The sequence below is a fragment of the Carcharhinus amblyrhynchos genome, chromosome 9, assembly GCF_965287045.1.
Source record: "Carcharhinus amblyrhynchos chromosome 9, sCarAmb.v2.hapA, whole genome shotgun sequence".
NCBI lineage: Eukaryota > Metazoa > Chordata > Chondrichthyes > Carcharhiniformes > Carcharhinidae > Carcharhinus > Carcharhinus amblyrhynchos.
Window position 1 is genome coordinate 80,210,289 of NC_137332.1, and position 26,421 is coordinate 80,236,709.

The 26,421-nt window shown below is 43.8% G+C and overlaps 1 protein-coding gene across 1 annotated transcript in view; it reads right to left on the reverse strand.

Annotated features, from left to right (window-relative positions):
* LOC145347954 (olfactomedin-like protein 2B) overlaps positions 1-11,367 on the reverse strand; it is a 53,511-nt gene extending 42,144 nt beyond the window's left edge. Inside the window, exons 1-2 of the mRNA XM_080195968.1 lie at positions 11,059-11,367; positions 10,167-10,430 (exon numbers count right to left, since the gene is read on the reverse strand). Coding sequence (XP_080052094.1) covers positions 10,167-10,430; positions 11,059-11,235 — 441 coding nt within the window. The 5' untranslated portion in view covers positions 11,236-11,367. The remainder of the gene's footprint in view (positions 1-10,166; positions 10,431-11,058) is intronic.
* Positions 11,368-26,421: the final 15,054 nt, after the last annotated feature.

Here is a 26,421-nt window from a genome sequence, read left to right on the forward strand (position 1 = left end):
GCACCCGCAGAAAACTCACGCAATCACGGGGAGAATGTGCAAACTCCCGCAGACACTAGCCCAAATCCATGTATCTGCACAGCAAACAGTGATAGTCACTGAGCTGTTGTGTTGCCTGTCAGATAGTCCAGTTTAAGCATACACTAATGACGTGAAGCACAAGGCAACTCTCGAAGCAACATCCAAGAGCAGCCCTCGCACGACCCACCACGTGTATGCCCCTTGTTGGACAACAAGGTGGACCGAATCACCTGTAAAGTAAAAAAGACATAAATAAACATGCAGAACTTTGACAGACATTTACGGAATCCCCAGAAGCTCAGGAGTAAGACAAGTGAGCCATACAATATGTTGGAAGGTCCGTAGGAATCAATTGATTCCCAGGGACATCCCAAGGCTCTTGATCTTTATTTAGATCAGTCTCCTGTTTCCCTCCATCTCAAGTCCGCTCATGTGCCTATTTAAGTAAGCCTTAAACAACTCTAGCGTGCCTGCCTCCACCACCCTATTTGGCAGTGCATTCCAGGCCCCCACCACCCTCAGTGTGAAAAACCTCCCTCTAACATCCGAATTATACCCCCCCCCCCCACCTTAAACCCGTGTTTCCAACCAAGGAAAAAGCTTACCTCTGTTCACTCTATTTATACCCTTCATAATCTTATACACCTCTATTAGATCTCCCCTCATTCTCCACTTTTCTAAGGAGAATAGCCCCAATTTACCCAATCTCTCCTCATAGCTCAGTCCTTCCATACCACACAGCATCCTGGTAAACCTCCTCTGCACTCTCTCCAGGGTCTTCACGTCTTTCCAGTATGCGGTGACCAGAACTGGATGCAGTACTCCAAATGTGGGCAAACCAATGTTCTATACAACTGCAACATTAGACGCCAGCTTTTATACTCTATACCCCTCCCTATAAAGGCTAGCATACAATAGGCCTTCTTCACCACCTTCTCCACCTGTACTGCCACCTTCAAGGACTTATGTACTTGCACCCCCAGGTCCGCCAAGAAATTGATAGTCATTCTATCAGAAAGATTTTGAAGAGTTGTTTTAGGACAGCGTTGTGGAGCAGATTGTGACCTTTGACCACTTCATCTTGCAAATTTTACCAGACTCATCATGTAAAATTTAAAGGCAATTTCTCATTTTAGCCAATACATTATTCCTGTTGTGGGACATGAAACTTGGGTTTATTAACACCGTAAGGTTTCAAAGATGCTGTACTTAACAGAGGCAACCATCATAGGTTATGTATAATTGCACCCGCTACTCTTTATAAATAGTAAAGTATTTTGTATGACATGTTGTCAATGGGGATACAATCCTGTTTAAAACTGCACAGTCCTTTCTTTAATAAGCAAACTGCAAGTTCTGGGATAACTGCTCTTGCAACCCAATTCTTGCAACCCACCATGTAGGACAAATTATGGCTTCAGATGAGCTTGTGGAGTATGAGGAGCCTCTGGGGCCATCAACTGACATTGGTTCCTTGAGCACTTTCACCTTGTGCCTCAATAAGAAGCTGGCAGCTATGCAAGTATGTACTCAAATCTTGGATTTTAAATGATGTATATTCCACCTCTAAGATTGATGCGAGAGATTTACTGAACTCATCTCTCTCAAATGAAGTAATTGGTAAGGTTGTTCACCACTGCCAACCTTTCTTGATTTCTGAATCAATGGTGAGATGATTATGCTAACTCACAGTTTTGTTCTGAATGCTTTTCAGAGCTGTTGTTGACAGACTCACTGCATTCTACTGTCCAGCTTCAACAAGTGTGTTTACATGCAGGATATGATGTCACTTGCACTTAATGTTAATGCTCAGTGAGGTATCTGTAAGATATTGTATGGCGGATCTGTCATATTTGACTGTTCCTGCAATCCTGTTGGATATCAACTTCAGCCTAGACATACCTTATGCAGGGTGCATTGGTTGTCATCTCCAAGGTTCTGTAGACTGTGGAACAGTTCCTATGGATTGGTTAATGTAACCCCATTATTTAAAAAGGGAGTAGGGATGAAACAGGGAATTATAAACCAGTTAGCTAGATGTCAGTATTGGGTAAAATGCTAGAGTCCGTTACAAAAGATTTAATAGCGTAGCATTTAGAAAATAGTAGCAGGATCAGATAGAGTCAGCATGGATTTACGAAATGAAAATCATGCTTGATAGGTCTATTGGAATTCTTTGAGGAGGTAATTAATAGAGTTGATGTGGGGGAGCCAGTGGATGTCATTTATTTGGACTTTCAAAAGGCTTTCAACAAGGTCCCTGTGTAAAATTAAAGCACATGAAATTAGGGTAGTGTATTTAGAGGAATAGCAAATTGGTTGGTAAACAGGGAACAAAGAATAGGAATAAATAGGACTTTTTCCAAGTGGCAGGCAGTGACTAGTGGGGCTCAGTGCTATTTACAATATATATTAATTAGATGAGGGAACTAAAAGTAATGTCTCCATATTTGCAGATGACACAAAGCTGGGTGGGAGGGTGAGCTGCGAGGAGGATGCAGAGATGCTTCATTGTGATTTGAACAATTACAGTGAGTGAGGAAATGCATGGCAGCTGCAGTATAATTTGGATAAATGTAAGGTTATCCACTTTGGTAACAAAAACAAGAAGGCAGATTATTACCTAAACGATTATAGAGAGAGGCGAGTGTGCAATGAGACCTGACTGCCTTTGTACATCAGTTGCTGAAAGTAAGGATTCAGGTACAGCAGGCAGTGAAGAAGGCAAATGGTCTTCGTAGCGAGAGGATTCAAGCAAAGAAGCAGGGAGGTCTTGCTGTAATTATACGTCTTAGTGAGACTACATCTGCAATATTGTGTGCCATTTTGATCTCCTTGTCTGAGGAAGGATGTTCTTGCTATGGAGAGAGTGCAGCAAAGGTTTACCAGACTGATTCTTGGGATGGCAGAACTGACATAGGAGGTGAGATTAAGTCAGTTGGGATTATAATTGCTCGAGTTTAGAAGGATGAGAGGGGAGGTATTTCATAGAAACCTACGAAATTCTAACAGGACTAGGCAGCACAGATGCAGGAAGAATGTTCCCAATAATGGGGGAGTCCAGAACTACGGGGTCACAGAGTATATGTGATAAACCATTTTGGACAGAGTGTAGGAGAAATTTCTACATCCAGAGATTGGTGAGCCTGTGAATTCTCTACACAGGAAGCAATTGAGGACAAAATATTGTGGGTGAGATCTTGAGCCTGCGTTTGCCATCTGTGGAATCGATGGCAGGTGCTCGATATCCGGGGAAAGCCGAAAGTTGTGAATCTTGCTGGGGAGATCACAACTTCAGATTTTTGCCATCCCTCACTGGCGATGTAATTAGGTTCATTTCCGCATCAGGTGTGGACCTAATTTAAATACATTTTAATGTGTCGTCATGTCAGCGTGGTTTACAAGTCCACAAACATCCTAACCTGTTGTGGGAATCCCTCTGCGGACATAAAGGTAAATATAGCCCCCAGGAGAGAAGGACACGGCCAGGCAGTGGTCTTGCAATGTCTCTGGTACAGATTGGCACCATGCCAACCAGGCAGTGCCAGGATGGATCTTAGTGGGAGCCTCATGGGGGGGGGGGGGGGGGGGGGGGGCGGCGGCGGGGCGGCGGAATTCATTTGTATGTCGTGGTGGCTGGGAGCAGACGTGGGAGTTGCATATGCCAGCAATGGCTGGTTGCAGAGGGGGTGGGGGATGTGGGAGAAGTGCCGGCTCCAACTCTGGGGGTGCGGCAGTGGGGTGAGCCCCTCAGACTTTTTTTCTTGCTGGAACCAGCATTCTGCCACATTCTGGTAAGATCACCCTCTGTATGTTTTCAAGAAGCAGTTAGATTTAACCCTCGGGGCTAAAGGGATTAATGGATATGGGGGTGGGGGGGAGATGGGAAAGCAGGTGCAGAGTACTGAGTTGGATGATGAGCCACGATTATAATAAATGCTCAAATGGCTATTTTCTATGTTTCCATGTGTACAGATTCCTGTGAGTGGCCGATTGAAAGTAAATGGGTATCGAGAGACATGTCATTGGGGTCACCCAGAACTTGTTTAAATGTTTTTGCGGCTTGGAGAGGAGTTTCTCAGAGTTTTATCCCTTTTAAACTGACCTTCAGTTTCCTTTTCCATTTCTGTGCCTCTCTGAGGTGAAGTTTTGGGTCAGGAATAAGGGTTAGGGTAGGGCGAATGGGATTCATAGTTTACGTAAATTGCTTGAAATTCAGACGGGCCAGACTTAAATGAATCAACTAGCCTTTCCTAACCTTAATTTTTCTTTGCCCTTATGTGTTACAACCTTTTTTGCCTGTGCAAAGTCAATTGCCCCTCATGTTCAGTAACCTCCTACGTCAAATATATTTCTCCTTTATTAGGTAATTTCCCTTTGTGTGCACTTCCTCTGCATTTGTAACTTCCTCTATATAAGGTTATTTTCCCTTTGTTAATTCACTAGCCATTTCAACGTTGTGGCTGCTAGAGCAGGTCAAAAGCTAGGAATCCTGCAGCAAATAACTCACCTCCTGACTCCCCAAAGCCTGTTTACCATTTGCAAGACACAAGTCAAGAAACCACTCTCCACTTAACCCGGATTAGTGCAGTTCCAACAATACTCAAGATGCTCAACACTATCCAAGACAAAGCAGCCCACTTGATTGCAACCCTTCCACAAACAATCACTCCTTCCCCAACCAACAAACAGTGGCAGCATGTGTACCATCCACAAGATGCATTGCAGGAACTCATCAAGGCTCCTTAGGCAGCACCTTCCAAATCCATGACACGGAGGAGTTGTGGACAGTGTGGATGGATGTTGAATTTGCAGAGGGACATAGGTAAGCTGCAGAGCTGGGCTGAGAGGTGGCAAATGGAGTTTAATGCGGAAAAGTGTGAGGTGATTCACTTTAGAAGGAGTAACAGGATTACAGAGTATTGGGCTAATGGAAAGACTCTTGGTAGTGTGGATGAGCAGAGATATCTTGGTGTCCATGTGCATAGATCCCTGAAAGTCAGCACCCAGGTTGATAAGAAGGCGTACAGTGTGTTAGCTTTTATTGGTAGAGGGATTGAGTTTCGGAGCCATGAGATCATGTTGCAGCTGTACAAAACTCTGGTGTGGACACATTTGGAGTATTGCGTACAGTTCTGGTCGCTGCATTATAGGAAAGATGTGGAAGCGTTGGAAAGGGTGCAGAGGAGATTTACCAGGAATTTGCCTGGTATGGTAGGAAGGTCTTGTGAGGAAAGGCTGAGGGACTTGAGGTTGTTTTCGTTAGAGAGAAGACGGCTAAAAGGTGACTTAATTGAGGCATACAAGAGGATCAGAGGATTAGATAGGGTAGACAGTGAGAGTCTTTTTCCTTGGATGGTGATGGCTAACACGAGGGGGCATGGCTTTAAATTGAGGGGTGATAAATATAGCACAGATGTCAGAAGTAGGTTCCTTACTCAGAGGGTAGTAAGGGCGTGGAATGCCCTGCCTGCAGCAGTTTGAATTTAAAAATACTCTTCCTTATGGAAGAAATCTCTTTCCTGAATTTGGTAATTTCCCAATACTATGCACTTTTCCTTTAATAGGGCAACTATGCTCGGTTGCAACAGCACCCCTTTATATTTGCTAATTTTTCAGATAAAAGTAGCCTTTTCTTCCTGTGAGCACCCCCGACACAGAAGGCAATGCCAGAGTACTGCCTGGACATGATCCTTTCCCCGCAAAGGCTATGCCTACCTGTATGACCCTGGTGGGTTCTGTTTGCCAGTTACCCATTTTTAAAAACCTGTTGTAAACTGCACTGCGTGACTTCACACACAGGTTGGTAGTGATGGTGCGGGGGGGAGGGAGCTTTTCTACATGGAGGAGGTTACAGTGAGGAGTCCTGTTGGTTATATTTAATGTATTATGATGGGAATCCTGACCTTGCATGGTGGGAACCCAATGCCGTTCTCACCCACAGAAAATGGGGGTGGAAGCTTCCCCCCTCATGTTTCTTTAGGTATGTTGAACTTTGCTGTATAAAAACAAATATTTTCCCCATTCACAAAGCTAAACCCTGTCCTAGATCCACATTTATATGGTTTTCGGGTGCTGGACTTGTCCCCTATTGGCAACAATGTCATTTCTACAACTTGAGCTTGGTCTTCACTAGCCTAAGGCTGTGTGGAATAAAAACATGTTGTTTTGACACCCATGGTTATTTGTAACATTATACAGTGCTATGGAATAACTATAGAGTGCAACAAACAAATTCATTATTTTTAACCAGCTCCATACCAATGCCAACATTGTCTATACCAAGAGTACATTAACATGAAATTGCAAGCCTCCATAAACAACTTCACTGTATGCAGTAAGGGGTAAAATTAATATGATGTCACATGGAATCAGATCAGTGTTTTTGCACTAGTAAATAATAAAAGAATAATTTGTATTTATATCGTGCCTTTCATGACAACAGGACCTGGCACAGCACTTTACAGCCAATTCAGTACTTTTAAAGAGTGGTCACTGTAGTAATGTAGTAAACATGGCATCTGTTCGTGCATTGCAAACTCCTGTAAACAGGAATGTGATAATGACCAGGTAATCTGTTCAATTGATGATTGAGAGATAAATCTTGGCCCGGATATTGGAAATAATAGTGGCATGCAGTCTTTTATATCTGCTTCAGGGGGAAGAAAGGGTCCCAGTTTAATGTCTCATCTGAAGGACTGGATCTCTGATAGCACATCATGCCTTCAGTACTGTATGGGAGTGTCAGCTTTGACTTTTGTACTCAAATGGTGGAGTGGGACTTGAACTCAGAGCCAAAAGTGCTACCAACTGAGCCACAGCTGGCACCTAGATTCTAAAATCAGATTCCACAGAATAGCAAACAAGTTGGACAAAAGGAACCAGCAACTAATAATTGAGTAATAGTGCTCTGTGAACTCAATGCCACAAGTGGAACTTGGTTCTGTGTGCTATTTCTCCTTGGTCATATATTCTATCTGTAACACAGGTACTAATTAATCTCGAGCACACAACCTCATTGCAGTGAGCTGTGCAAGTGGCTGGGTAAATAAACCTTCAACAGGCATCATGTGTGAATAAGCATTGGCAAAACTTCATTTGTTGTTTACATGGGATGCCAACTTTTCACGGTTGACCTGGGCTTCCTGAAGTTCAAATAATTTCCAGGACTGTGCTACAAGCAGTAACCTGAGGAAAAAAATCATTCAGGGATGTTAAAAACTGGGATTTTTTAACAAGATGGCATGGTGGCACAGTGGTTAGCACTATTACCTCACAGCGCCAGCAACCTGGGTCCAATTCCCAGCTTAGGTCACTGTGTGGAGTTTGCATGTTTCCACGTGTTGGCCTAAGTTTCCTCTAGGTGCTCCAGTTTCCTCCCACAATCCAAGGATGTATGAGTTAGGTAGATTGGCCATGAAAGATCGTCCATTAGTGTCAGAAGGATTTGCAGAGTAAATACTGGGAGTTACAGGAATAAGGCCTGGATGAGATCGTTGTCGGTGCAGGCTTGATGGGCTGAATGGCCCCCTTCTGCGCTGTTGGGATTCTACAGGTGGCACAGTGGTTAGCACTGCTGCCTCAGCGCCAGGGACTTGGGTTTGATTCCTGGCTTGGGTCACTGTCTGTGTGGAGTTTGCACATTCTCCCTGTGGCTGCATGGGTTTCCTCAAGGTGCTCTGGTTTCCTCCCATGGTCCATGTGCGGGTAGGTGGATTGGCCATGCCAAATTGCTCCTTAATGTCAGGGGGACTAGCAGAGTAAATACGTGGGTTTATAGGAATAGAGCTTGGGTGGGATTGTGGTCAGTGCAGACTCAATGGGCTGAATGGCCTCCTTTTGCACTGTAGGTCTTCTATCATTTCTATGATTCTAAGATTTCTTTGAACTTTTGTTTATTATTTCTAGAAATCTCAACTATAAAAGCAAAGGTGATTTGATTTACAATGAAGAATCATCCAATCAGAAACAGAGTGGAGTTTTCTGGATTCAGCACTTCCCAGAACGGAGGGACCATTTACAGGTCTGGAGCTTGTTTGACTGATTTCCCAGCTTTTGTCAAACCTTTTCACTGAGCCATGGCATTATAATCTCACATATGGTTTTCCCAACCTGTCAGGGAGGTGGTTGAGGTATTCTGTCACACGAAAGATAAATGGACCACACACGGATTCTAATAGCTCACCAGCACTTGTGTTTTTGAAGCTGCAGTAGGAATGGAGAGGAGACCAAGGAAATCCACCCCCACCTGGTCTCACTCTTATCTGGTGGCGCTGCTGCTGGATCAGAGGGGCTGCAGTGAGGTAAGCTGTCCGAAGACAGAAGGAAAAGGAAAACTTCTCCAACCAAGCAGGCATGGATAAAAATAGCTGAGGAAGTTAGCAGCAGAAGTATCGTTATCCATCTTTGAGACCATATAAAAAGAGAATCCAGAACTGCAGGAGGACAAGAGATGTGAAAGGCTTTGAGGTGTCAGGACCCATGTATAGCATTCTTCTGCACAACACACCTCAGGACAACACACATTGAAACATAGCAACATAGAACACCACAGCACAGTACAGGCCCTTCGGCCCTCAATGTTGTGCCAAGCCACGTCCAATCCCAAGATCAAGCTATCCCCTCCCTATAATTCTGGAGTACTCCATGTGCCTATCCAATAACCGCTTGAAAGTTCCTAAAGTGTCCGACTCCACTATCACAGCAGGCAGTCTATTCCACACCCCAACCACTCTCTGAGTAAAGAATCTACCTCGGACATCCCTCCTATATCTCCCATCATGAACTTATAGTTACGCCCCCTAGTAACAGCTACATCCACCCGAGGAAACAGTCTCTTGCAGCTCCATTCATTCCACACAAGGCAGGCACCTCGCATTCCCATCTTAGCAGCCAACACTCTCACCTCATCCAATTGCTCTCACTCACATGCCTCAGTCACGATTCATAAATATTGTTGTTCCATCCTCTCCTCACAAGCCTTTACAAGCACTCACACCTGTTTTCACTCCTAGCAGGTGAAGAGAATGCACAACTTGGGGAGTGATGGACATCTCGGGGAGAGGGGCAAGTTTTAGCCCAAGAGTGACAGACACCTTATCATATCACTGGAGAAGGAGGTCCGGCCTTGCTCCTTGTGTGCTGTTGGTGGTGGTGTTGCTTCTCCTCCTGACCATCTGCAGCATTGGAAGATGGAGCTGCAGAGCTGCTTCCATAATGTGGTGAGGGTGAGTGGCAGGGAAATGCAGCTGAAGGTGAGTGAAATGCTAGATAGCTGACATGTCTTCCAAAAAGATGGCAACCAGCTGTCAAGCAGTGGGAGCACTTCCTGAGATAAAATAATGCATGGAAAAGCAGCCTGGCCATAGTGGGAGATCTTGCTTTCACTAACTAAAGCCTTCCTTGCCTATCAGTTTCACTGAAGAAGCTCTTCCTGCTATCTACTGGCTTCAGTGGCACTCGGCAAGTTGCCCAACTGTGAAATCCAGACTTGCCATTGAACATTTATTTTAATTATCTTTTTAAGTGTCTTAATTGATTTTTGGACAGATTGAATGGGGTTCCTACTTAAGTTTCATCCCAGTGAAATCTGGAAGCAGGAGGGGATGTGGAGATCCTGACCCTATCTCACTTTTGGGGGATTAAACGCTCGGTATGCATGCATGCCCACTTCACCTTACCTGGGTTGGTTGCCCCCTCAACTATTCTATCTGCTTTACTGTCAGTGTGAGGTCTGTGAATGTGAGTGCATTGGGTGTAATGGTGGGAGATTAGAGGTAATGATGGCTCCATGATGAGCACTTGAAATGCCATACCATACAAGGCTACAGACCAAGTGCTGGAAAGTGGGATTAGAATAGATTGGTGCTTGACGGGCTGCACAAACACGATAGACTGAAGGATCTCACTTTGTGCTGTAAAATTCTATAACTCGATGAATTTATTCAATCAGAGTTGCCAATCTTACATTTCCATGAAATATGCACGTTCACATGGATCTTTGCTTGTCTATAATGAATGTATTTTTTTCTGGCCCCGCCCCCTCCCGAAGTTTTCCAAATACTTCTCCATGAAAACACCCGTCAGGACCCCAAGTTGTACTGGCTGCTGCTCATCAATGCAACATATTCAGCCTTGCAACCAACCTTGAATCTGTTGCTTTCCGCTTCCTTGAGCTTCTGCAGTGCGATTTGCCCATCGCAGGGGTTGAGAGCCGAGGGTGGGGCGAGGCAGGTACACTTACAGTGGGGTCCCGAGCTGATGGTCTCCACTGTGTACGAATCGTCCGGCCTGACGGTGCCTTCTTGAATCCGGTGACAGACGTCCCGGCCCAGGGGCGTCAGCACACATTTACAGCGGCAATCCGAACCCTCGGACACGGCTTTCACTTTGTCATGATCCCCTAGCAACTGGAAGCGAGCAAAGAGCAAGTCAGAATGTGTGCGAGAAAGAGAACGCCAAACATGTTAACTAGGGCAGCAAACCTGTCGTCATGACAGGGTGTGTTAACATCTAGAGTCGGCTCCGACTAAATATTGAGTGCCCGGTGCTTTGGAAATGTTACATTTCTGTAACTTGCGGCACTAAAACATAGTTGGATACAAGTCTCTATCCTAAAAGCCGCAGTTATAAATTCCCGCACAACAGTCAGATAACTTAGAAATTTGCAAATTAATATCTTGCAGCTTTGAATTCAAATAAAAGAGGTGTCAGGGTTCCAAGGGGCAAGAGGTGCTCGCCTTTCTCCTGAACACTGATCGGTCTCAATTTCACTAATTAGAATTAGATTTACAAGTAAAACCGGTGCAAATGGCAATGGTGCCAAATGGAAACTAAACGTCAGAAATGTGTTTGCACAAAAAGAGCAGGTTTATTTAGACTGAAATAATAATACAGATCATGTAATTCCTAATGAAATCCAGCAGCACAGAGCGGTAGCTCCTTTGTCGAAGATGCAGGCGCGTATTAAAACGTAGCTGCAATTGTTTTAGTTTTGCTCGCCAAACAAACCGCCACTAAAAAAAGTGCTGGTTTTACCTCTGTCAGGATGCTGTCCTGTCTCTCGGTTTCAAGTGGCGATGCCCTGGCTTCAGTTTCACGTTTCATTTCCCCCCTAACAACTGACACCGGCCTGGGACTTTCCCCGGTGATGTTGGTGACCGGCAACCCTCTGCACAGAGCAAAGCTCAAGATGAAGACAGCTCCCCAAAGCATCTTAGCCGTCGGCGGAGGGGAGCTTTCGGCACTCAGTCCTCACCGAAGTCTGGTCCAGTCGATGGCAGGATTCCCGAGTGTAGTGGCAGCTGCCAAGAAGCTGCAGGGAAACGAACGCCAATCTCTACCCCCTCCCCCCTCTCAAAAAAAAGGCAGCAGTCACAAAATTGAAATAGAGAGACTGCTTTGATTCCGTCACGGAGAGTTGAGTGGTGGGCGGGCGGAGGGAGAGGGGAGGTGGGTAGGATAATCACCAGTTGCACAGTTAATTTTGTATTTCCATACACAACAACCCCCTATGTGAAGACAGCACTCACTCTCAGTGTGCAGCTGAGCTGGGTATCTTGTAGCTCCCAGCTGACTGACTCAATGGACTGATGGAAGCTAGGAGGAGTCCTACTGCCAATAGTTAGCAGAATGTTGGTTGGAATGTGACAGCCTGGAGAACAAAACACCGAAACAGAAACGTGGAACTTGCATCTGAGGAATTTCAACCGTAGTCCAAATGTAGCAAAGATTCAAGCAAAGTGAGATGAGGAAAAATAAATTTGGACATATTTCCATATTCTCAAAGATGGATGAACATTTTTGTGATGTAATGGCTTTTAGCTTTACTGTTTTAGGTTTTCGAGTTTAAAATGAAAAATATCATCTTGATAGATATAAAGAAACGATTTCCTCTGTTAAGGGTGTCAAGAATGAGGGGACATAATCTTCACAGCAGAGCTAAGCTATTCAGAAGGGAAATCATGATACAACTTTTCATATGAGAATCGTCAAAATTTGGAATTATTTCTTCCGACAGTCAATGATGCTGAAATAATTGGAGGGCTATGGAGGAAAGGCAAGGGCAGGAAACCATAATTGAAAGGTGCAGAAGGTTCGAGGAATTCTGTGGTCTATTCCCGTTACTACTAATTAAGGCTTCTAGTGGTTTTGGCGAAAATGATACTTTAAATCATTCAGATATATGTTGAATAATTGTCTTCTATCTGAATGGATCCAAACAACATGAACTGGAGTATTTGCTTCAGTGTCTTATCAATCAAAACTCTTAATGGTGCTATCAACAAGGAAGTGCACTGTAATTAAATTCAGTTCCTGAAAGCAAATATAAAGAATTATACATAGTTGAATCATCTCATATAAAGCAGATCAGCGCTGAAAGTATTTTCAAAAGAATCGTATCAAATGAAATATATATGTCCTATTCGTTCTGCATTCAGATGGCAAAATGTGTTGAGGCCAGAGATTTTATTGAGTCTCTTGTTCTAGCCATACTGTCAGGAGTTGGCATTGAACATAATTTAGGGACTTCCTTACCGGGGTCGATGAAGATTGCTCCGAGGCTGCGCTTGAGCACCTCTTCCAGGTTAATTATTGAGCGACACCCACAGTAGACAAATCGGCACTGCAAATCTGCATTACCTGGAGAGTGATGAATTATTCATTAAGTTCTAGAAGGTGAGGAAATGAAAATAACTCCCCAAAGAATCAAAAGGAAGAAAGAGGATCCACCCATAAGTGAGGCTGCTTCTTCTGACCTAGTAAGAAGTCTCACAACACCAGGTGAAAGTGTAGTGAGACTTCTTACTGTGTTTACCTCAGTCCAACGCCGGCATCTTTACATCATCCCTTCTGACATACACAAATTCTGAAGGTTGTCGGTTTGTGCTATGTTATCTGATCTCAGTTCACAGCAGTCATTGGGGAACTACCACGGGTCTGGGCCAGAATAGGGGTGTAATCAGTTAGGGACATCACTCTGAATTGCTATTCAGCAATCCCTTGCTTATACTCAGGGTAGCTGTTATCGGCAGGTGCCCTGGAACCACAGCTCTATGAGAATCAACGCCTTAAGTCAGGAGGGAAAAAAAAATAAGAGGGAAAAAGAACACCTAATAATGGATCTGTAGTTCTCACAGCTTTCCCTGGACCCTTTTTTGGTTTTGCAATTGCATCATTATATTAGGCAAGGCACAGTTTGGCTTTATTCCAACATAAGAAATGGAGACCTGCCAAATTAAAAGTCATTTGTTGGTTTTATATTCGTACACTGGGGGTATAGATTCACATCAATGTGTCAATAATGTGGAAGTTATTGAAAACATCAAAGTTGCAGGTACAAACACAGACAGAAAGAAGAGGCCTATTGTGTTGATTAGGGGCCTCACTGGACAAAATAAAAGTGGGAAAACATTGTTTAAGAGAATTGTTTTCTCTCATTGGATTTTTGTTTACAAACAGGTGATTGCATTCACAGTCACTTCTCTGCATCACACTGTCATCGTGTATCTTTGATCTCCGGAGCCTTCAATATGTCATTGATGAACATGAACATCTCGCCAAGGCTATCCCCCACTTCTTGCCTTCAAACCACAGCACAACTCAAACAGATCATTGTCCGCAGCAAACTACCCATCCTTCAGGAGAACAGTGACCATGACACCACACAACCCTGCCGCAGCAACCTCTGCAAGACATGCTGGATCATCGACACTGATGCCATCATCTCACATGAGAACACCATCCACTGGGTACACGGTACATACTCTTGCAACTCGGCCAACGTTGTCTACCTGATACGCTGCAGGAAAAGATGTCCCAAGGCATGGGAGACCATGCAGACACTACGACAACAGATGAATGAACACCGCTTGACAATCACCAGACAAAACTGTTCTCTTCCTGTTGGCGAACACTTCAGCGGTCATGGGCATTCGGCCTTTGATCTTCGGGTAAGTGTTCTCCAAGGTAGCCTTCACGAAACATGACAGCGCAGAGTTGCTGAGCAGAGACTGATAGCCAAGTTCCGCACACGAGGATGGCCTCAACCAGGATCTTGGGTTCATGTCACACTATTTGTAATCCCCATGACTTGCCTGGGCTTGCAACATCTCACTTACTGTCTTGTTTGGAGACAATACACATCTCTTTAACCTATGCTTAATGCTATCTCCACTCATATTGTCTGCACCTTTAAGACTTGATTAGCTGTAAGTACTCACATTCTAATCAGTATTCTGTAAACTGAGTGTGTTTCTTTAAATGCCCTGTTTGTGATCAGAATTCCCCACTCACCTGATGAAGGGACAGAGTCCCGAAACCAATGGCGTTTGATACCAAATAAACCTGTTGGACTTTAACCTGGTGTTGTGAGACTTCTTACTGTGTTTACCCCAGTCCAATGCTGGCATCTCCACATCATGACCATGAATTGTTGTCAGACTGAGAGGTCAACAATATGCAGTCAAAACCTGTGTAATCACATTAAAATGGACAGACAGTAAAGGAGTACCAACATGGTGGTAAAATTACTAGATTAGTAATTTAGAGACCTAGACTGATGCTCTGAAGACATGAGTTCAAATCTCACCATAACAGCTGTGTAATTTAAATGTGATTAAATACATTTGGAGCTATTAAAAAACTAGTATCAGAAATTATGACTTCAAAACTACCTACCTGTTGTATAAATCCATCTGGTTTCTTGAGGGAAGGAACATAGGAATTAGGAGCAAAAGTAGGCAAATTCAGCACTTGGAGCCTGCTCCGCCATTCAATCAAATTCTGGCTAATCTTGCCCTGGTCTCAAATCCATCTTTCTCCCTGTTTCTGATATCCCTTTATCACATTTTTTTTATTAGAAACCATTCAATAATTCAGACTCCACTGTGCTATGAGGCAGGGAGTTCCACAAATTCACGACCCTCAGTGAGAAGTGGTTCCTCCTCTTCTCAGTTTAAATTTACTGTCTCTCAACCCATACCTGTGACTTCTTGTTCTAGATTGCCCTGTAAGAGGAAACATTTGGTCTACATTTACTTTATCAATCCATTTTAAAATTTTATATACCTTGATGAGATCCCCTCTAATCCTTCTAAACTCCAGTGAGCATAAGCCCAAGCTGTTTAATCTCTCTTCATATGTCAACGTTTTCATCCCTGGAATCAATCCCTGTGAACTTCCTTTGAACTACCTCCAATACCACCACATTGAAAATTGACTGGTCTTGCCCATATATCACTCCAGACCCACAGTAATGTGGTTACCTCTGAAATGGCCCAATAATCACATTCTTTATAGTGACAAAGTCCTGTCTTCATACTGAAGTACTGGCCTTTCTGTTGTGTGGCATAACCACCATTCTAAAGGGATATATTCAAAATAGATCCAGCAGTTCAAAGCTGGACATTCACGAGGCACAATGGGCCACCAGCAGTAGCAAAATTACATTCCACCACAATCTGGAATTTAATTACCTCACAGTCACCAAACCAGGGGACCAATCTTGGTTCAACAAGCAATGTAGAAAAGCATGCCAGGGACAGCACCAAGCATGCATAAAAAATAGGTTTCAGTTTAATGAATGTACATCTTAATCATTATAGATTCCACAGACAACTGATCAGATCAAAGCTCTGCCACATCTAGTCACGAATTGTGGTGAACAATGAAGCAACTAAGGAGAGGAAGAAGCTCCACAATTTACCATCCTCCATGACAAAATAATCCAACAAATCAGTGCAAAAGATAAGACTGATGCATTTGCAACCATCTTTAGCCAGAAGTGTTGCATTGATGATCCATCTTAGCCTCCTCTTGAGGTACCCAGGATCAGGTGCAGTCTTCAGCCAGTTTGATTGGTTGTGGGCCCTGATGACATTCCAGCAGCAGTGCTGAATATTAGTGCTCTAGAACAAATCACACACCTAGCCAAGCTGTTCCAGTACAGCTGCAGGTCTGGTATCAGCCTTACAAAGTGCATGCCCTATTAACCAAAAACAAGACAAATCCAATCCAGCCAATTATCACTCCACCAGTTTACACGCAATCATCAGAAAAGTGATGGAAAGTGTCACTGACAGTGTTATCAAGTGGCACATAGACAAGAATAACCTGCTCACCAATGTTTGGTTTGGGTTACATCAAGACCACTCAGTTCCAGACTTTACTATTCCAAACATGGGACAAAGGAGCTGACTTTCAAGGTGTGTTGGGAGTGAGTGCTTTGACATCAAGGGAGCATTTGACCGACTCTGGTGTCAAGGAGCCCTGGTAAAATTGTAATCATTAGAAATTAGGGAGAAAATTTTCCACAGGCTGCGAATCATACCTCGCACAAAAGAAGATTGTTCTGGTTATTGGAGGAAAAACACTTCAGAACATAAGAAATAGGAGCAGGAGTAGGCCATCTAGCCCCTCAAGCCTGCCCCGCCATTCAACAAGATCATGGCTGATCTGTCGTGGCTCAGTTCCACACTCCCGCCCTCTCCCCATAACCCTTAATCCCCTCTCTTATCAAAAACCCATCAACCCGTGTCTTAAAAATATTTAGCAAGGTAGCCTCCACCACTTCAACGGGCAGAGATTCACCACCCTTTGAGTGAAGAAGTTCTTCCTCAACTCCATTCTAAACCGCCCCCCCCTTTTTCTTGAGGCTGTGCCCCCTAGTCCTACTGTCCTTTCTGAGCGGGAAGAGTCTCTCCACCTCTATCCTATCCATCCCATTCATCATCTTATACGTCTCAATGAGATCTCCCCTCATTCTTCTAAACTCTAACGAGTACAAGCCTAGTTTATTCAGCCTCTCCTCATAGCTCAACCCCCTCAACTCCGGCATCAGCCTAGTAAACCTCCTCTGCACTCCCTCCAAGGCCAAAATATCCTTGCGTAAGTACGGCGCCCAAAACTGCACACAGTACTCCAGCTGCGGCCTCACCAATGCCCTATACAGCCGCAGCAAGACCTCCCTACTTTTATATTCAATCCCCCTCGCTATGAAGGCCAGCATCCCATTAGCCTTCCTGACCACCTGCTGCACCTGCAAGCTGGGTTTTTGCGACTCATGCACAAGGACCCCGAGGTCCCTCTGCACTGTTGCCTGCTGCAGTTTTTCTCCACGTAAGTAATAATCCTTCCTACCATTATTCCTACCAAAGTGGACCACCTCGCACTTGCCAACATTAAATTCCATTTGCCATTTCCTGGCCCATTCGCCCAGCCTATCTAGGTCCTTCTGCAGACTCTCCACACCCGCCGCGCAATTTGCCGTTCCATCAATCTTGGTGTCATCAGCAAATTTCGACACCATACACTCGGTTCCCTCCTCCAGATCATCTATATAAATGGTAAATAGCTGAGGCCCCAGCACTGACCCCTGAGGCACTCCACTAGTCACCAACCGCCAATCCGAATAGCATCCATTGACCTCCCACTCTCTGCCTCCTATTTGACAACCAGTCCTCTATCCACGCTAACACCCTACCCCCAACTCCATGTCCCCTGACCTTCTGCAATAACCTCTTGTGAGGTACCTTGTCAAACGCCTTCTGAAAATCAAGAAAGACCACATCCACCGGCTCTCCTCTATCCACCGCCCTAGACACATCCTCATAGAACTCCAGTAAATTTGTCAGACACGACTTCCCCTTAACGAAACCGTGCTGCGTCTGCTCTATCAAGCAATTCCCCTCAAGATGCCTCGCTATTTCCTCCTTGATGACGGATTCTAACATTTTACCCACAACAGACGTTAAACTAACCGGCCTATAATTCCCCGCATTTTGCCTGGCACCCTTCTTAAACAACGGCGTAACATTAGCCGCTTTCCAATCTTCTGGCACTTCCCCGGAATCCAGCGACATCTGGAAAATAACCACCAAGGCATCCACTATCACCTCCGCCATTTCTTTCAGAACCCTCGGATGCATTCCATCCGGTCCTGGGGACTTGTCCACAATCAGCCCCTCCAGTCTGTCGAGCACCGCCTCTCTAGTAACAGTAATGTCATTGAGACCCTCCAGTCCTACCACCTCTCCATCGCTAACACCCGGCAAATTATTCACGTCCTCCTCTGTGAAGACCGAAACAAAAAAGTTATTCAAGACCTCAGCCATTTCCCCATCCCCTACCACTAAGTCCCCCTTCTCATCCTCTAAGGGTCCAACGTTCACCCTAGCCAGCCTCTTCCTTTTTATGTACTTATAAAAACTCTTGCTATCCTTTTTTATATTAAGCGCTCGCCCAGCTTCATAGTTTCTCCTACCCTTCTTTATCAAATTCTTTGTCAATCTTTGTTGACATTTAAACCTCTCCCAATCCTCTTCTTGCCCACTACTCTTAGCTACTTTAAATGCCTCCACTTTTAATTTAACACTTTCCTTCACCTCCTTCGTTATCCACGGCTTATTACCTCTCCTCCTACGGTCCTTTTTGACCATCGGAATAAATTTCTGCTGAGCACCAAAAAAGATCTCCTTAAAAATCCTCCACTGCTCCTCAGCACACCTACCTTCCAACGCGCTCCCCCAGTCCACATTCGCCAATTCCTCTCTCATCCTATCGTACTCCCCTCTGTTCAAACAAAGGACACGCGTCCAGGAACCCACTTTGTCCTCCTCCATCTGCACCAGAAACTCCACCATACAATGATCACTCTCCCCAAGAGGATCCTTCACCGCAAGGTCCCTGATTCTACCCGCCTCATTACATAACACCAGATCCAAGATAGCTCGCTCCCTCGTCGGCTCCAACACACACTGTTCAAGGAAACTATCCCGGCAGCATTCCAAGAACTCCTCCTCGAGCCCACCGCGTCCAACATGGGTCGACCAATCAATATGCAGATTGAAATCCCCCATAACTACGGCCGTCCCATTCCTGCACGCCGCACTTATTTGCGCATTAACAGCCCGCCCCACCTCCAGATCATTATTCGGGGGCCTATAGACGACACCCACCAGCGTCTTCCTCCCTTTGCTGTTCCTAATCTCTACCCACAACGATTCCACTTTCTGCTCCTTGGCTCCAATATCATCCCTTGCTACCACCCTGATGCTATCCTTAATCAGCAGAGCTATGCCCCCCCCTTTTCCCTCCCGCCTATCCTTCCTAAACACTTGATACCCCTGGACATTCAGCTCCCAGTCCCTGTCACCTTGCAGCCACGTCTCTGTAATGGCCACCAGATCATATCCATTTGTGTCGATCTGTGCCACCAGCTCATCCACTTTATTCCGAATGCTTCATGCATTCAGATAAAGTGCCTTCATCCCAGCCTTCCCCTGGACCCTATTCATACTCACGCCCCGTACTCCCTTTATTATTGGGAGATCCTCGGCCTCCACCCTTACCTGTACCCTCTCCTTAACTCAGCCCCAGGACTTTGCGACAGAAGTTCCTAAGGGCACTGTACTAGACCCAACTTATTTCAACTGCTTCTTTATGGTGTTCCCTCCTCCACAAAGTCAGATGTGTGGAGTTTGCTGGTGATTGCATTATGTTTAGTTCCATTCACAATTCCTCAGAAAATGAAGCAGTCCAATGCGGCATGCACAAACACTTGACCACCATTCAGGATTGAGCTGGTATGTGGCAAGTTACATCCTCACTCTCCCTGTCACCATCTATCAGGTACAAGTCAGGAATGTGATGGAATACTCCCCATTTGCCTAGATGACCAATATTCAAGAAATTCAGCATCATCTAGGACAAAGTAAATTCTTTGATTGGCACCCCACCCATCATCTTAAACATTCACTACCTCCATCCCAGCACACAGTGACAGCAGAATGTACCACCTATATATATATCAATAAGATTCACTGCAGCAAATCACCAAGCCTCTTTTGATCCTTTCTCAACCCGGGATTGTAACCACCTAAAAGAGCAAGGGCAACTAGCACGTAAAAACACCGTCACCTGCAAGTTCCCCTCCAAGACTCAGACCATCCTCACCTGCTAAAATGTCATTGTTCTTTCACCATTGCTAGTTCAAACCTTTCTGATAGCATTGTGGGTGTACCTATATCCCAGATATGAGGAGAAAAACATGATGTGTATAGGTTGTGTATGGTCAACCCAATGGTCTTATGGTCTTATGGGTTAAATTCCGAGTGATGAAGAAGCAAGTTGGAATCCAGCGTACATCTGCTTATGAAAGTGTGAGAATCTCAATATCTTTTAGTAGCAAATTAGAGAATAAAAATACTTCATATTAGATGACAATCACAGTTCCAGTCAAGCTGTTTGTGGGTTCTCAGCTGTACTACTGGGGGCCCCAATGGAGTGAAGGCTAGATTCTTTTCCACAGTATGGGATGGAAAATTCAGGTGTACATTTAGTCTTATCTCATCCCAGTGGCCAGTTCCATGATTGCTCCTTTGGAACAAATTCCCAATTACAGATCTTTTTTAATTAAGAGGTAGAGGTCGCTACGCAAATTAAATATATATTCTATATATATATATGATTGCCTTATAAAAACTTCTAATAACAAAGGAAGCAAAAGACTGAGGACACTATAAAGTGTTACACTGCTTTTTGAATATCTTGGTTGTTACAACGCAGAAGGAAGCCATTCAGCCAATCATGTTTGCACTGATTTGCTGAAGGGGAAATTTACTTAGTGCTATTATTCCTCCTCCAGATAACTCTGCACATTCTGCCTTTTCAGAGAACGTTCTATTTCTTTTTTGAATGCTTTAATTGAACCTGCCTCCACCAGACTTTTAGACAGTGCATTCCATACACATTGCATGAAAAGGTTTTTTCTCATATTGCTTTTGCTTCTTTTGCCAATACTACAATTCTGTGCCCTTTTGCTCTCAATCCTTTCATGAATGGGAACAGTTTCTTCCCATCTACTCATGATTATAAATGCCTCTGTCAAATCCCCTCTCAGTCTTCTTTTCTCTATGGAAAATAGCCCTAATTTCTCCTTTCTTATCATCATAAATCATAGAACTATAGAATCCCTACAGTGCAGAAGAAAGACATTCGGCCCACTGAACCTGCAATGTTAACAATCCCACCCAGGCCCTATCCTCTTAATCTCACATATTTACACTGCTAATTCTGATGCTAAGGGGTAATTTAACATGTCCAATTTATCTTACCCACACATCTTTGGACTGTGGGAGGAAACTGGAGCATTTAGAGGAAACCCATGCAGATTCAGGGAGAACATGCAAACAGTTACCCAAGGCGGGAATTGAACCTGGGCTCCTGGCGCTATGAGGTAGCAGGACTTGTCACTGTGCTGCCCACAACCACTATGCTGCCCATGAGGAAGTTCGTCATCCCTGAAACCATTCTTGTGAATCTTTACTGCACTCTCTCCAATGCCTTCACATTATTCTTAAAGTGCAATGCGTAAAAATGGATGCAATATTCCAGCTGAAATGGAACTCCATGTCTGACACAATTGGAATATAAGCTCGTTGTTATTGTATTCTATGTCCTAATAATAAAACCTAGGGTAATGTATGCTTAATTAACTACTCTCTCGACCTATCCTGCCCCCTTCAATGACTTATGCACTTTTATCAAGTCCTTTTGTTCTGCACCACCTTTAGAATTGTAGCCTTTCTTATATATTATTTCTCAATATTTTTCCTATTAAAATTAATCACTTCATATTTCTCCACATTGAACTTCATCTGCTGACTATCCACCCATTCCCCCAACTTGCCTATGTTCTTTTGAAGTTCTACACAATCCTTTTCACAGTTCACAATGCTTCCAAATTTTGTATCAGCCACTAATTTTGAAATTGTGTCCTGAGCACCAAGGCCTGGGTCATTAATACATATATAAGGAAAAGCAAGGGTCCTAACATTGATAATTGGGAACTCCACTGCACACCTTCCTACAGTCCAGAAACATCCATTAACTGCCACTCTGTTCCCTGAAACTCAGCCAATATTGTATTCATGTTGCTACTGTCTCTTTTATTGCATGAACTATAACTTTACTCACAATGCTGTTGTCAAACACCGTACCTTTTGGGAGTTCCAAACATCAACACTCTATGTTCTCTCTTCAAAAAACCTCCAATAAGTTAGTTAAATATGATTTTCTCTTTAAAAATAGATGTTTCTTTAACTAACTTACATTTGTTCAAGTGACTATTTCATCCTGAATTATTGTTTCTAAAAGTTTTCCCACCACCAAAGTTAAACTGACTGACCTTTAGTTGCTAGGCTTATCTTTTTTGAACATGAGTGTGTAATTTTTGCAGTTTTCTGGGACCATCTCTCAGTCTAAGGAAGACTGAAAAAATGATGGTGAGTGTCTCTGCAGTTTCCACTTTCATTTCCTTCTGCATCCTAGGATGCATCCATCTGGTTCTGGTGTTTGATCAACATAGAATAGAATCATACAGTGCAGAAGGAATTCATTCAGCCCATTCAGTCTGCACCAAACACAATCCCACCCAGGCCCTTTCCCCATAACCCATATATTATTTACCCTGGCAAGTCCCCCTGACACTGGGGTCAATTTAGCATGACCAATCCACCTACCGCGCACATCTTTGGACTGTGGGAAGAAACTGGAGCATGCGGGGGAAACCCACGCAGACACAGGGAGAATGTACAAACTCCACATAGACAGTGACCCAAGCCAGAAATCAAACCTGGGTTCCTGGCGCTGTGAGGCAGCAGTGCTAACCACTGTGCTGCTGTACCATTGTAACATTAAGCACAGGCAGCCTATCCAATTTCTCCTCCTTACCAATTTTGAAACTTCCAGTTTCTGAATTATCTTTTCTTTCACCAAGGCTTGGGTAGCGTCTTCTTCCTTGGTAAAGACAGGTGTAGAATATTTATTTAATACTTCGGCTATACCCTGTGCTTCTATGTATAAACCCCTTTTTTGATCCCTAATTGGCTCCACTTAAGGCCTATGGCCCTAACCCATGAAACCATTTCTAACCTTGCCCAAGCTCTTGACTTCTAGCAGTTGTATGTGAATATGAGTAATGAGATGTCAGAGGGAAAACTCAATGATCAGTCTACAGTGCAAAGTTTATAGGATATTCATGTTTAATATTTCCATGCTGCCAAGTTTCTGTTTAATTTGCTGTTTTGAACAGAGAAAATGAGGAGCAGTGGACCCCTCAGACTGATGCCAGTTCCCCATAATTACCAGTTTAAATAATCTGTGTGAAGGCGGAGGAACAGGTTGTTTTCCAGGTTTTAGCTGTGTGTCATCCGGTAGCAAAGAGAAAAAACTGAGATAATTACCAAACAACACATAAGGTGGAATTTTTCCAGTTTTTGACTGTGTCAACTCAGGCTGGCTGACACAGTCCAAAAAAAATCAAAGCAGCAGATCCTACAATGTAATGCTGGCAGGGAGGGCTCTGAATTAACTTAACCCTCCAGCAACTTTGGCTCCTGAATGATTGGGGAGTGTTTTAAAAGACGCACCAATGTAAACAAAGATAAAAATAGAAGAAACCCACCCCCCCCCCCCCCGCACAAAATGGAACCCTAACCCTGCCATTACCACCATGGAATCTCTCCACCCCACCCTTCCTCCCCATGAACACAGGCCTCATCTCCCTGCTGTCCCAATGAACCTCCCCCAATGCACCCCCAACCCCTAGCATCGACATGGCAGAAATATACTATCAACCGGAATATAATCTATTCCTTTAATTGTGTTATACACCTCAATCAGATTACCTGCTAAGTCTATGTTTCTCTCAAGTTTAGAGTGATTATTGTACTTGTTTATCCTGACAGCCAAGATGTATTAACCCAGAAATTAATGGCCCTCCTTTGCATCCTTTCCAAAACCTTCAGATCAGCCACCATGAGGAGACTAAAACAATATTCCACATGAAGCCTGATTAAGATTCTGTAGAAAAACAAAAGAATACCTGTAACCAATCTCCTTGGCCCTGCATTGAACTGAACATTGAGTTTGACAACTTCAGAGCATGAACTATCTTCTCCATTGTCACTCCATTTCCATTCATTTTATTGCTTCTTTTCATCTAATTCATCCATTTTTATCATCTTTCTTTTCACTTCCATTTTCTCCTTCTCCATTCCCATTCTCCATCTTGCTCCGCACCACCTCCCCCCACCCCCCCCCCCCCCCCCCCCCCACCTCCCCCCCCACCTCCCCCCCAGCCCCGCCAGCTCCCAAGCTCCTCAGGGCAACTGCCAGCTTCCTCAGGCAGTCCCTTAACCATCTGTACCTCTGCTCGGCCATTTATACATACTGATGACTCACAGGACACTTTTAGTACCTTTCTCAGGCTTCGTCATTCTCATTTACATTCTCTTTGTCCATTTACAGCTCCCCTCAACCTCCCCGCCCTCATGATATAAATCTCTTCTGATTTTCTTTGCTCTTAGCTCTGACAAAGGTCATCCAGACTCAAAACATTAGCTCTATTCTCTCTCCACAGGTGCTGTCAGACCTGCTGAGATTTTCCAGCATTTTCTATTTTTGTTTCAGATTCCAGCATCTGCAGTATTTTGCTTTTATATTTTGTCATTTTATCTCCCCTGTATTCCATCCTATCATAGACTCATTCTTTTTAAAACTTCCCGACCTTTCACTTGTTTTCATCTGTTTCTAACTTTTCTAATGAAAAAACATTGACATGAACCTTTAATCCTGTTTCTGTCTCCGCAATTAAGAACACAAGAAATAGGAGCAGGAGTAGGCCATCTAGCCCTTCGAGCCTGCCCCGCCATTCAATAAGATCATGGCTTATCTGAAGTGGCTCAGTTCCACTTTCCCGCTTTCTCCCCATAACCCTTAATTCCCTTGTCTTTCAGAGACCTACCTACCCGTGACTTAAATATATTTCGTGAGGTAGCCTCCACCACTTCAACGGGCACAGAATTCCAGTGATTCACCACCCTTTGAGTGAAGAAGGTCCTCCTCAACTCCGATTTAAACTGCCCCCCCTTACCTTGAGGGTGTGCCCTCTAGTCCAGCTATCCTTTCTAAGCTGGAAGAATCTCTTTACCTCTACCCTATCTATCCCTTTCATTATCTTACACGTCTCTATAAGATCCCCCCTCAGCCTTCTAAAATCCAACGGGTACAGACCCAGTCTATTTAGTCTCTCTTCATAGGCTGCTTGACCTGCTGAACCTGTTCAGCTTGACCTGTTGAATATTTCCAACATGATTTATTTTAACAACTAAATTATATACCTTGTCTTGTAATCTACGGTCCTATGAATGCACCCTACACCCAATTCGCTCCAGCTATCACTTAATAGAGTTCTTCATGGAACTTTAGAGATGCACATGCCAAAATGTCCTAATCCCTTTCTTTCTCCATCGTTAATGCTTTTCTCTGAAGGGTGTATAAAGTTGAGCATTCACCCTGTCCACCTGCATAACTCTTGAGTCTAGTGTCTCAACACTTTAAAATCTGCCTGAAGAATCTTTTACACTTATACAGTTCTATACATCATAAGTATTTTTGCAGATCATGCCCCCAAGCCTACCATCCAGATCATTAATAAAAGTAGTGAAGGGTAAAAGTCTCAACACTAACACCTGTGTGACGCCACCAGGGACCATTCTCCAAACAGATCCAAATCCGACTGTATCTACCTTTTGCCGGCATCCTGCCAGCCAGCTCCTATTTATTACTATTAATACCAGGAGGCTTAAATCTTAAGGAGAAATCTCTTGTGCAGTACCTTATCAAAAGAAGTCTAAAGAATACGATGGGCTGGATTCTATGACCTCTCTTGCAGCTTGGATTCTCTGATCCCACTGCTGTGAATGGAGATTTGGCTGTGTACCAAATTCTCCATTCTCACTGATAGCAGGGGCAGGGCATATGACATTGCAGAAATCTGGCCAATGTCTATTAAGTTTCCCCTGCCACCGACTTTGTAAGTTGTTCAAAAAATACAGTGATTTGTAAAAAATGACTTCCTTTCCATTAAGCCAAGTTGGGTGCCTTTTATGTTTCCCTCTCGGTCAAAGCATTTAAATATTACATCCTTCAATATTCTTTCAAGTATTTTTCCTATTACTGATGTCCAATTACTAAGCCTGTAATTATCTGGGTCTCCAATATCATCACCTTTAAAAATGGGAAGAACATTAGCCTCCTTAGAATCATCCCAGAGTGCCGTGAATTATTAGAAAAAGGGCATGAGTGTCACATGGCATTGTCCCAAGTCCTGGAAGATTCTTGTGTGGATGTTATTTGGCCCAACTTTTCCATGCATTTCCAAATTCTTATTTCAAATTCTTAATTCTTTCCAAAACAATATGTTAATCTAATTTGATACTCATTTCATTGCCCTCACTCAACTCTAATGATTGAGGATAATCTTCAAGAGCGAAGATCAATGCAAAGTACTCAATTAATATGTCTTCACTCAAGCGTCAACTTGCTAATGCAGTCAGT